The 11,515-nt window shown below is 37.7% G+C and overlaps 2 protein-coding genes across 7 annotated transcripts in view; both read left to right on the top strand.

The window, feature by feature from the left end:
- The window catches only part of LOC142972856 (Golgi-associated PDZ and coiled-coil motif-containing protein-like), a 44,225-nt gene extending 36,024 nt beyond the window's left edge, over nucleotides 1–8,201 (top strand). For 3 of the 6 annotated variants that reach the window (XM_076114211.1, XM_076114214.1, XM_076114212.1), the window contains exons 6-14: nucleotides 205–387; nucleotides 589–714; nucleotides 1,131–1,243; nucleotides 1,555–1,650; nucleotides 4,003–4,162; nucleotides 4,537–4,653; nucleotides 5,227–5,335; nucleotides 5,424–5,595; nucleotides 5,778–8,201. In XM_076114211.1, coding sequence (XP_075970326.1) covers nucleotides 205–387; nucleotides 589–714; nucleotides 1,131–1,243; nucleotides 1,555–1,650; nucleotides 4,003–4,162; nucleotides 4,537–4,653; nucleotides 5,227–5,335; nucleotides 5,424–5,595; nucleotides 5,778–5,901 — 1,200 coding nt within the window. In that variant the 3' untranslated portion in view covers nucleotides 5,902–8,201. The remainder of the gene's footprint in view (nucleotides 1–204; nucleotides 388–588; nucleotides 715–1,130; nucleotides 1,244–1,554; nucleotides 1,651–4,002; nucleotides 4,163–4,536; nucleotides 4,654–5,226; nucleotides 5,336–5,423; nucleotides 5,596–5,777) is intronic. The other 3 variants (XM_076114213.1, XM_076114215.1, XM_076114217.1) reach the window with 3 other exon arrangements.
- Nucleotides 8,202–8,862: 661 nt separating this feature from the next.
- Nucleotides 8,863–11,089, top strand: Sh3beta (SH3 domain binding glutamate rich protein Sh3beta). Its single transcript, XM_076114218.1, has 4 exons — nucleotides 8,863–9,025; nucleotides 9,137–9,340; nucleotides 9,607–9,708; nucleotides 9,894–11,089. Exons 1-4 carry the CDS (start codon nucleotides 8,981–8,983, stop codon nucleotides 10,395–10,397), a joined length of 855 nt encoding a protein of 284 aa, XP_075970333.1. The 5' UTR covers nucleotides 8,863–8,980; the 3' UTR covers nucleotides 10,398–11,089.
- The last annotated feature ends 426 nt before the right edge of the window (nucleotides 11,090–11,515 follow it).

The raw sequence follows: 11,515 nt of genomic DNA on the forward strand, positions 1-11,515 counted from the left end.
AGGCAGATAGGAATGGTTCAGTTTTTTATGCAGGTACATTGAATAAGCTTCGCAGTGCTCTCGTGGTTCGGGTCAAATGACCAAATGACAGACAGTCATATCTCGCCAGTTGCGATTCGTTGCAAAGTACCAGTTAGATTATGGTTCGAATTAAACTTTACCCATTCCTTACATTTAACATTATACTTTGTTTGTGTCCGTGAGGTGGAGGCGGAGATCCTGGTGCAGCGGCACAAGACGCTGGTGCGCGTGTGCCGCGGCGCGGGCGGCGCCGGGCGGGGCTCAGCGCGGCCGCCGCCCGCGCCGCACCCGCCGCCCGCGCGCGCGCCGCCCCGCACCGTGCGCGTGCGCCGCTCGCCGCACCTCGGCCTCGGCATCTCCGTCACTGTACGTACTAACTACACCGTGACATCCTTCTGATACGAGACCACCGGGAGACGATCACGGTCTACTCTATTAAATTTTATTGAGTAGACGCCGTTTCCGTGGAACGATTGTCGTGTTCACATATAACCTTTTCCCGAATTGTATTTAAACCTGAATGTAAACGCGACGCTAATACCTACATGTTTTCTATCAAATACACAGGGTGGTCGCGAGCACGGCGTGCCCATCTTGATCTCGGAGCTGGAGGCGGGCGGGCCGGCCGCGCTCACCCGCGAGCTGTACGTGGGCGACGCCATCCTCGCCATCAACGACGTTGACCTCTCACGGGTAACGTGCCATACATCATTAAAAAACGTGCTAAAAATCTTTACTTCACCTTTTTCTTATTGTATGGTTAATGGTAAACCTAGTGTCAAAGTTGTTCAAGCCGCCTGAAGGGCCTCTGACGTGGCCTAACGACTATTATCTTTATCTTAATTAATAAAACCGGGACCGACTTTTAACGTGCCCTCCGAAGCACTGAGACACTTAGTTTAAATACTATTATGCGGTCACCCATCTATGAAATGACACGTCTACATACACTTTAGTTTGTGTCATAAATCTGGTTGTCTGTGAATGGAAGTATAGCTTAAATATTAACTGTTATAAAAAACAGATTCTTTGTGTGTAGGAATATATGAACAAGTAAAATTAAAGTAGTAAGTAAAATTATACGTTTCTAAAGTAAGGTGTAATCGCAGGCTACACACAAGGATGCGGTGCAAGCTCTGCAGAGTGTGAAGGGAGACTGCGCGCTCTGTGTACAGTTCATAGCGACGGATGACGAGGACAGATTATCTGAAGACAATTACAGGTCAGTCACGTACTATATAGTCACGTACTATATATTACTTTTATTCGAGAGTACTTTTTTGTCTCCTCAAAATATTTAACCATTTTGTTACCTCTTCAGATGTTATCTACATTCTAGAGTTGTGTTCATATTTGAATAAAAATAGAGATCCTTTTCGACAAAATAAATGTCAATTGTGAATTTTCTTCCATAATAACCTATAAAAATTATGTACCTATTAGTAGGTATTGTTGTTGTCACAAATATATTTAAATGTAGTCATCCACACGCAGTAAAACATTAAAAGTAAATCTGTAATACCTTACTTGCAGGTTTCCCTTGTACCCTGAGGACAGTGACGTGTTCGGCGGGGAGCAGGACGGCTCGGGCGCCACGCCCACTGCGCCGCGTACACCCGACTATAACAGGTTAGTACGGAATACTTTCTACCTACGCCCGGATCGGTGGCGCACGTCTATGGCGTGCTATACAACATAGTCTACTTATATACACGATGTTCTTTGCAATGCTGAAATGCGCAACGAATTTTTCTATGTGGTACGCAACCGATGCGATGGTGCGCACAACCGACATATGTGACTAATTTCGTGTAGGAGGAATGTTTTATAAGTTACTGGCTTTTACCCGCGACTTCGTCCGCCACCTCAATTTTCCCATGGAAATGCGTCATTTTCCCGGAGTAAAAAGTAGCCTATGTCCTTTCTCGGGTATCAAAATATCTCCATACCAAATTTCATGCAAATTGGTTCAGTAGTTTAGGCGTGATTGAGTGACAGACAGACAGAGTTACTTTAGCATTTATAATATTAGTATGGATTTCTTGGGTATGTATACCAGTAAATCTAGTGTCAAACATGTTTGAACTGCCCGTAAGCTCACGACGTGGATTTAAGACTTCTATATCAACTTTGAGCTTGTGCTCATTGAATCACTAGCTTAAAGTTAATAAGAGCAAAATACTTAATTACAACAACTAACAAGCGACCAGTGCCTACGAAAGGTCAGTTTTAGAAGATGCTCTGTATAACTTATATTTCAGTGATAGTTGTGAGATTTAACGACTTTTATGACGGCACAATAAAAAGTATGTTGACAATAGAGATGTACAAGCTACCACCAGAAATGATAGTATTAAGAAAAATATCCTATCCATTCCTAGAATATCTGAGAGTTCTTCAATAATAGATAGCAAAGTATGCAAATCCACATTTGACCAGCGTAAACTTTAGGCCTAAACCCTTTCTCAATTCTTCAGAAGACCTTATTTATTCAGCAGTGGGAATGTGGGATAGTAATGGTATCAATAATAAATGATCTTTGTTGTAACTTGTCTAATGTAGATACTAATACTATTATGTAATGGCATTTATTACCGTGACATAGTGCCCAATCTATTTTCCTGCTATTATACATCCGATATTAAGCCAACGCCAATAAATAACCTAGGCGAGCTTTTGGCACTAATGAACGTGATTAATAGAAGGTAATCAAATTAATACAACCTAAGATTTGGCTTAATAAGTCTGTATACTTTTCGCTTCGTTTTGCCGAAAATAGTTGTCATGTTCAAAAATTAAGTAAATTACAAAAATAGCCAAAAAGTGAAAAAATAACAAGTCTATAAAAGGGCACACCGTATGATGTAAACACGTGTCGTTTATAAATAAAAACATTTTTATTATACCAACCGCAATTTCGCATGTTCATAAAATGTAACAGTATATTGTACAAATAGTAGGCAAGTTTATATCGAACACAACGTCGGTGTGTTGTCAGTCACATGTGTTGTTGGCACCACATCTAATACATTGTCACACTCGCGTCTAGACGTTGTCGATACGTAACGACGCCTCTAATTGTCGGCGCAGTCTATTTACAATGTTTTGATGAAATTTGTAAACGCCTTATGTTGATACCCGATAGTCTAAAAGACGAATTTAAAGTTACAATTGTTAGTCAAACCCTCTTATTCATAAACACACTATAAACCTTTTTTAGTTAAAAAACTGTGCTACAATATGTTTTCTCTTTTTTCATTGCACTAAAGAGTGAAAGAAACAAAATTATAAGCCTTTCATAACTTCATATATTTTTATGAATAAGAAGGAAAATGTTCGACATTTTCGTTTTTAATCGGTATATTCCCAGTTGTCTCCTCTAACACTGTCACCCGGGTGACAACTGAGAATCTTCTTCCTACTTGTATACCCATTTGTCACCCCGGGGAACAGTGTAAGAGTGGACAATTGCTGGGAATATACCTTTTAATCTTTGTATTAAGCTATTGTATGTAACATCTATGAATTTTGTAGCTATTATTTTTATTCAACGTTTTATTGACATCACATTTAGACTAATTTAGAGGACAAAAGTACAGACTCTTTATTGCATTCGTTAACAGCATTCAAATGCAACATAAATATATTCTAAATAGCAATGTGACTCATAGGTCAACCGAGGTATTATTTTCTAAGAACTATCTCTTAGAGATTTGCAAAACTTTGCGTTGCGGCTATTATTACTATAAAACATGATATAGACACGGATTCAGTAGAATAAGCAACTGTGACGCATGTAAAAAAGGTATTATTGAAATAGAAACACCTACGACACCTAGTACAAAATGTAATACCTATGTTGTATCTTTGAATGGCACTACTTACAATCTATTTACCATGTAATTCTACCGTCTACTCGATTTATATCTTACCCAAGACTTATCTATATGATCATCGACTAATTAATATGTTTGCACGTAGACGTACGTCGGAGGCGGGGTCAGGGAGCGAGTGCGAATCGGACACGTACCGCGTGGGCGCGGCGCCGCCCGCCCCCTATCCAGACTACAACAACATCAACAACAACCTGAACATTCTCGACATGGACGACGACTCCATCAAAATTGAGGCAAGGCTCGAGGTAACACTCGCTTATTAACACAAAAATATTATTGTTTGACCTACATAATGTTATGTTCCCAATTTCATATTGTGTTTTCTATTGTCTTGTCAGCTTAAAATGTTTTCAGAGTTGTGTTGTTGTGAATTTTATGTTGCTTCATCACAATGAATTACACTTTCGTTCTCTTTCTATCATTGGGACCTTGATTGAGCCATTTTCGTAATTTATGTTCATAAGGTTTATACTGTCTGTTGTCCTGAACAGTGGTAATGTCTGCTACCTACCAAATTATACAATCGGTGCTAATAAAAATGAAGCAATGTCTAATAATTGTATCATCATACAAATAACATAAGCGTGTGAAGTGTGACGTGAGCTAACTGCATGCACAGTGGTCGGGCAACGGTCGGGCGGGGCGCGTGGCGCGCGAGTGCTCGTCTGGCGAGTCCAACAACTCCACGCCCGTGCACGCCAGACCGCAGGCACTCAAGAAAAAACGTAAACCGCAGGTACACGCACTAACGCTGTACAACTACTTACTTGATTAAACACTGCTTTTAAGACCGTTAATTACTTGATACTATATTTCTGAACATAATATAACATAATGTCATTTATCCCAAGGTTACATTCTGAACATATGCTGATAACTTTGTTGTAAACCAGTTTAGTAAAACTTTGTAATTCAGTTTGTGAATTTAGCTCATTGTATGTCGACCAGGTTAATATGTTAAAGATTTCTCATGTAATGATTTCGAGAAGTGTCTTTGAATTTATAAAGAGTATGTATGTTTGTTAATTGGTTAGTAACAACATTGAAAGTAGGTATTTGCACTAACACACATGACCTTGGCTAATAAATTACTTGTACACTCGTCCTGGAGACGCGCCAGTGATACTGTACACCGATTATGTTCCGCAAATACTGTAATAATTACTGTTCGTGTACTTATTATTAATAATCATATTTTCAGAATAGCGCCAAGTAGCCTGTAAACAAACGTTTATTCGTCATATCATGTAGATATTTGGCATGCACTCGTAATGGGACGTGTGTAATAAATAGTGATTGATTGTCTCAGGACTGGCGCACCAAGGGCGCGTACCGGCCGGTTGAACTCGAAGCTCCCTCGTCCGACGAGCCTCAGGCGGAAGTGCCTTGTGATAATGCAATCATCATTTCTGATAGTGGTACGTATTCATACTAAGTTAGTATTTACAATTAAAAAGTGACTTAAGAATTACCTAATTATTAATTATAAATATTTGTAACCCGTAGTGCCTGAGTCGCCGCTAGCGCCCCCGCCGCCGGCGCCGGCGCCTGCGCCTCCTGAGACAGCACAGCCGCCTCTCATCGATATCGATACGAGAGACCTACGAATCGATTCCAAACCATTTAAGCCCGTTAACGGCGAGATCAAACCTCTTAGAAGAGAATCTAAAGGATTCAGGTATGATAACAATAAATATATGAGACGTCTTTCGGTAATGATGATGATTAAAAGATACAATTTCCTCGAGGTTAAGTTATCAATTTTATAATTCTTTGTCATAAAAATGTTCTCGCTTTACTTTTTTGAAAGATGTCGATGTTCACATCCTGATATCTCATATTAACCGTGTCGGTACACAGGATAGGGTCGGCGCGGAGGGTGACGGAGGGCGCGGCGTTGACGAACGGCGAGGCGGAGAGGTCCGTGTTCCCGGCGCGCCTGCTGGCCGGCGACGGGGACCCCGACTTCGGCACGCCCGTGTGAGCGCCGCCACCCGCCGCCGTCCCGCCGCCCGCTGCTGCTGCGCGCCCCGCGGACACGTCCAGTGTCCTCGCTCATGACCTTCTGCGTGACGACGCCCGGCGACCTGACCGCGCCGCATCGATTATTATTAAGTATACCTATTTGTTACACGGTGGGAATGCAGCAGTGTGCGAGAGCGACTTTCTCCAACACTCGTTTGAGTGTCGATCGACGCGCTTAGTGTTCGTCGATCTCACTCTGCGTTCGTGTACCGGCCTACGAAACTTAGATATTAACAGTATTTTTATTTTATGCTGACGTGATATCTTTTTGAGTGCTTCTCGTTCATATCGCGTACGAAACGACGGAGGTAGTTAACGCGTAGTGTTGCGTTCGGTCGCTTTTGTGTGTCAGTAAGATAGTGATCCGTGAGATTTGTCGATTAGTCGACGTTTGGACGTCCAAACGAGAGCTTTCGTACTACGTGAGTGGGAGTCGATGCCATTTCGCCGAGCTAAAAGTTCATTTATATATTGATCGTGTTTGTCTACTGATTTAGAAAAATGATTTATTTTGGAACTTTAAATCGATATAATTTATTATAAGATGTAGTAAATTTGTAAAACGTACATTTAATGCACAAAACTGTAATGTTTTTGCCAACAGAATATTGATGGACGACGTAATTAACGCCCGGTTTGTAAATGCTCATTAAATCTTCACACAACTAATCAGACATCAAATGTTGTCAAGTTGCCAACGAGTGTACTGTTACTAAACCGAAATCGGGTTCAACGTGATTGATGACGCTGAACGGAATGTACTGCCACCGAACATAAACATTTGATATTTGATTAGGGAACAGTCCGAGCAGTTCACAGCTCTTGTGTTGTTGGTCGAACCCGATTCACGTGTCGTCCATCAATCAACCAATATAGTGCGTATTTGTTATTTAGAAACAACTTTAAACTTTAATGTTTATGTCATTTAAAATCTCATTCTCGTGTGTAAACCCTATCTTTATTACTATATTTTCGTTGTTTTATTTATTTTTGTAGCTTTTATATATTGTACATAAAGTTTTATTTTAGATTTCGTTTGTATATTTTGAAAAATATTTAAAATGGATAGGGACTAGTTTAATGAAAGAAAATTCAAACAAATGTGACGACTGATAAATAAATAGTTTACAGTAACCGTTTATACATTCCCCCTAAGCTCTGCGCAAATTAGTGAACGGCAAACAAATGAAGAAGAAATGTGATCTCCTTGCTACATTTAAAATAAACAAATGTTATTTCTTAAATATACTGTACCCCGTTTGCTAGTTTGTGCTATCTGCAAACTGTTTCAGTAATTGACAAATGTTTTATATAGAATAGTCTTCAATGTAAATGAGAGTATGTATAATAAAAACGATTGTAATAATTTGATAAAGACGACACCTTATGTTTCTTATGTACCATAAAATCCTATGTGACATTTAATGGACCGAACGGTATATCGTGAGTATAATTATAATACATATCAGCACGGCTTGCTGAGCGTAAAGACTAACTGACAACTGTCCACCGATCTGGACATTTGCCAATAATATTTCCGCACAATACACTCCTACATAGCCGTGTGTGTGCTCACACTACTAGATAAACAATTAAAATTAGAATAACACTTTAAAAATAATTTTATATAGTTATTTCTTTATATAGTTCCATAAGGCTGTTGAACTATCGAGTTCCGGTCCTTCGCATCATGGCTCTAATTTTATATACGTAAAATAAGTAAACAGCAACGTTCATACTCGCAGTAGCGTGTGTTGAAACAGAGTATACACGTTGTTACGTTGGCGGCGTCATATCACTGTCTACATAGTGATAATCGCGTGATAATGCAGTACACCTATCTATAAGTTAGTTCACAAATTCCCCGTGTCTCGCTACACTGTAGAGTGTAGACTGCAGTCAAGTCAATGACATCGGTGTCATTCTTGTTATTATTGCAGTAAATCGTTTTGAGTGCAAACACTCGTCTTATTATAAGTCTTGTGAATAACACACTCTCATTTTATAAGATGTTCTTTCATTCTCAATTCATAAAAATAGACGATCCTCTATGAATTCTCTAGGCTTGCGTTGAGCCATGAAATGTTTACGTTTTTTTTAATCTGTTACATAATGATTTCATATTAAGTATGAACATTCCACGCCTGCTCCGGTCGCGTTTCAATTATTTGTTGCGATAGTGTATTGTATATTTTTACATTTACATGACAATATGCCTATGTATTATAAATAAACGTATTAAATTTTTATTTAAAATGACTTGTTGTTTTATTTTTGTTTGTTTTATGTATGTAAACAAGTTCCGTACATTTCAGCCATATTTCAAACCTCACGTTCATATGGTAGTTCTAATGAAATGTTAAAGTTGGCAAGATATCGAATCTGAATCTTAATAATAATTGTTGTTCATAATGTACATTACCTGTTAATAAAATCCAGTTTTGAAACTAATTACGGACTCCAGGTCGGCTGCAGTCTTAATTAATGTTACTTCTAAACCTTGTATTTCGATGGATTTATTCATCTATTAGTCTATTATTAGTTCGAAAAGAGCGCTACACAACGAATATCGACGCGAAGGTTGAAAAAAATTTTTGGACATGTTTTGAATCTTGGCGCCTTACAATCTTAAAATGACACATTCTATCATATGAGTACAGCATAAAACGGAACGTTAGGCATTGAGTTGGCCAACTTATTTATATTGTGGTAGAAAGTGGAAATATTTTTGTATGCTGCATGACCTTATATTTATTTCCGAGAAATCAGATATATAGACACCTATTAATTTTTTTGGGTTAAGTTGGGAAAATACTAAATAAATACCTTTATATAATTCGTGATTTTTTTAAGTCAGTCATTACATGTTAAAAATAGTAGGTTCTATTTATTTTATTGGTCACACAGTAACTGTCATTTATCCTGTAATTATTATTATTAAAACAGATTGTCTAATGGCCAAGCCTATTTTTCTCGTATAATAATTTTTAGCGATTGTTATTTATCAATATTGTAGTGTAAAACGAAAGTATATCAATATGGTTGTCAAAGTGTATATTAGTGGTATTTCTGGAAACAAAGAGGTAAGTTTAATATTAGAAAATTCCTGGGATGGCCGGGTGCCTTTCTCGACTTTTTCATCACTGATTCATGTAATGATTGTTTTTGATTACGTGAATTTATAATAATTTTAGGTGAAGAAGCGGCAACAGCGAGTTCTGATGATCCTAGATTCCAAAAACATAAAATATGATGTCATTGACATAACGGAACCAGGAAAGGAAGATGAAAAAGACTTTATGCAAAACAACTCGAAATCGAACGGTGGCACCGTGAGTGACCCCAACCCGCGATCGCCACTCCCACCGCAACTATTTAACGATGAAGAATACTGTGGGGTGAGCTTCCATTACTAGAATTTGTCACATTACGACTCGTAAATATGGTAAATGTACCAATGGCATAGTATTTTGGTATGTTGCCATCTGTTTGTGTTTTGTTTCTTTGTTCATATAACTGATGGTGTAGTTAACGATTTTGTTTACAGAAAACTTATCTGTTTAGCAATTCCAATGCACTTTTCTTATGAGTGCTTTTACCAGTTTTTTGTATGCAGTTCTGAATTTGTAAACAAATATGCACTAAAGATGTATATGTGTTACAGGACTATGATCAGTTTGACCTTGCCAATGAAGTCGACACTTTGGAACAATTTTTGAAGATGGAAGTTCCCCCAGAAGAGCCACCACAAGTTGAAAATGAGAAGGTAACTAAATAGATTGCCTATTCTTACTATAGTGTGATGTGTACCATACCTCAACCTTAATGATCTGAACACTAATATAAAATAATAATGTGGAAGCAATATAAAGAATATTTTTAACAATCTTTTCACACACAATCTCAGTAGCTAAGTATTGTCTGATCACGTCACATACTGTTCTGTTTTAGGAAAAGGCGGTCAATGGTGATGTGGCAGATGAAACAAGTAAAGAATCTGATGATAAAACTGCAGAGTCAACTGAAGCTGCTGATGAAACTGCAGACAAAACAGAAACAAAAGAAGGAAGTCCTGCCAAAGAGGGCTCTCCTCCTAAAGATGCACCTTCTAAGGAAGGTACACCAGCAAAAGAGGATACAGAGGACGCTGCAGGTGACTCTAAAGAAAAATCTCCAGAGAAGGAAACAGCTGAAAGACAAAAATCTGTTGAAAAAGAAGGTTCACCAGATGTCAAGGCACAATCTCCAGAGAAAGAAGTTGAGGCAACAACCACTGAGGCTGCCAAAGAAAGCTCTCCTGAAAAAGAGGAAGTCAATGAAAATGGCACAGTTAGTTCTCGTGAACAGTCTGCAGAGAAAGATGAGCCTGCAGATGAACAGACAGAGGCTGACAGTAAAAAGGAGAATCCCTCTGAGTCTCTGATCCAGAGTGAGCAAGCCGCTGCAGCTGAATAATGGACTGAACACTTACTTGCTTTTCAGCTCAAATCAATCCCTACTAGAACTAAGCAAGCACTATTCATTAAGTTCTGTTATTTATAATGCATTATCATATTCACTTCTTTGATATAGTCATTGTATATAATGCAAAGAAGTATTTGTTGAGTATCCATGTTAAGTGGCGATGTATAGTTACGTTTTCTAATACGAAGTGGCCTATTATCATAAATCATTAGAGTTTATATAATAAATTAATAAAATTTTCTATGAAGTTCCAGAATAAGATTTCTATTTAACAAGTTTATCCTTCATTAAGGCTTGTATTATTTTTAAAAGTATTAATTTTTTATTTACAATTGCTTATAATACGAACTATTCTTTTGTAATTTTACAATTGATTATTTTTAAATTTTAATTTTATTTATTGTTATAAGTGAAAGTAACATTCATAAGAATGATCTATTGTGCTATTATTTCATGTCGAAACAATGAACTGACATTCGACTTGACTGCCATTCAATATAGTATTATTTACATCCATTTTTAGATTATAATTGCATAAGCGGTCATTCTCTATGAATACGCACGGCTTTTGGTTGTAATACATTACATTTTTCATGACAAATTTATTTCATCATTTATTAATATTAATTAAAGACAATTTTTTTTAACAATTTTTCATATGAATTATATAAAATACGAACGAATACTTTCTTTTAAATTTTACCAGCCCTTATTATATTATAGCACCTACTGATAATCATGGTATAGTTTATACTGTGTATAGGTTCCCGCGGGGCCGCTACCGTGGGGAGCTGTTCTATAATCTTCTATAAGAAAAATAATGGGTGCTTATTTATCAGCTCTATAATAAAAACCTAACTAAAGTTTTAACATGCTTCAATATGTTGTTATTTTCGTTTAGAAAAGCCAGCTACCATTTTTAGTAAGACAACAATATGAATGAATATCCGTGAACAGTAGAGGTACCTAATCGACCGTGGAAACTGAAGCAGTCATGTGTTAAAGGTTACTGAGCTGTACCATGGCAAATGTTTCATATTTATTAAAGTTTTTACAAATATTCGCTAATCCTACCTTCATTATTGTTTACTTCTCTAAGTGGTTGTACT

Source organism: Anticarsia gemmatalis, chromosome 5 (genome assembly GCF_050436995.1).
Source record: "Anticarsia gemmatalis isolate Benzon Research Colony breed Stoneville strain chromosome 5, ilAntGemm2 primary, whole genome shotgun sequence".
NCBI classification, from domain to species: domain Eukaryota; kingdom Metazoa; phylum Arthropoda; class Insecta; order Lepidoptera; family Erebidae; genus Anticarsia; species Anticarsia gemmatalis.

What these genes read in the sequence shown, in the direction of transcription:
- Sh3beta (XM_076114218.1), top strand. Translation starts at nt 8,981, where the DNA reads ATGGTTGTCAAAGTGTATATTAGTGGTATTTCTGGAAACAAAGAG. An exon ending in GTATTTCTGGAAACAAAGAG is followed by an intron (nt 9,026 to 9,136) that starts GTAAGTTTAATA and finishes TAATAATTTTAG; the next exon opens with GTGAAGAAGCGGCAACAGCG. An exon ending in ACGATGAAGAATACTGTGGG is followed by an intron (nt 9,341 to 9,606) that starts GTGAGCTTCCAT and finishes TATGTGTTACAG; the next exon opens with GACTATGATCAGTTTGACCT.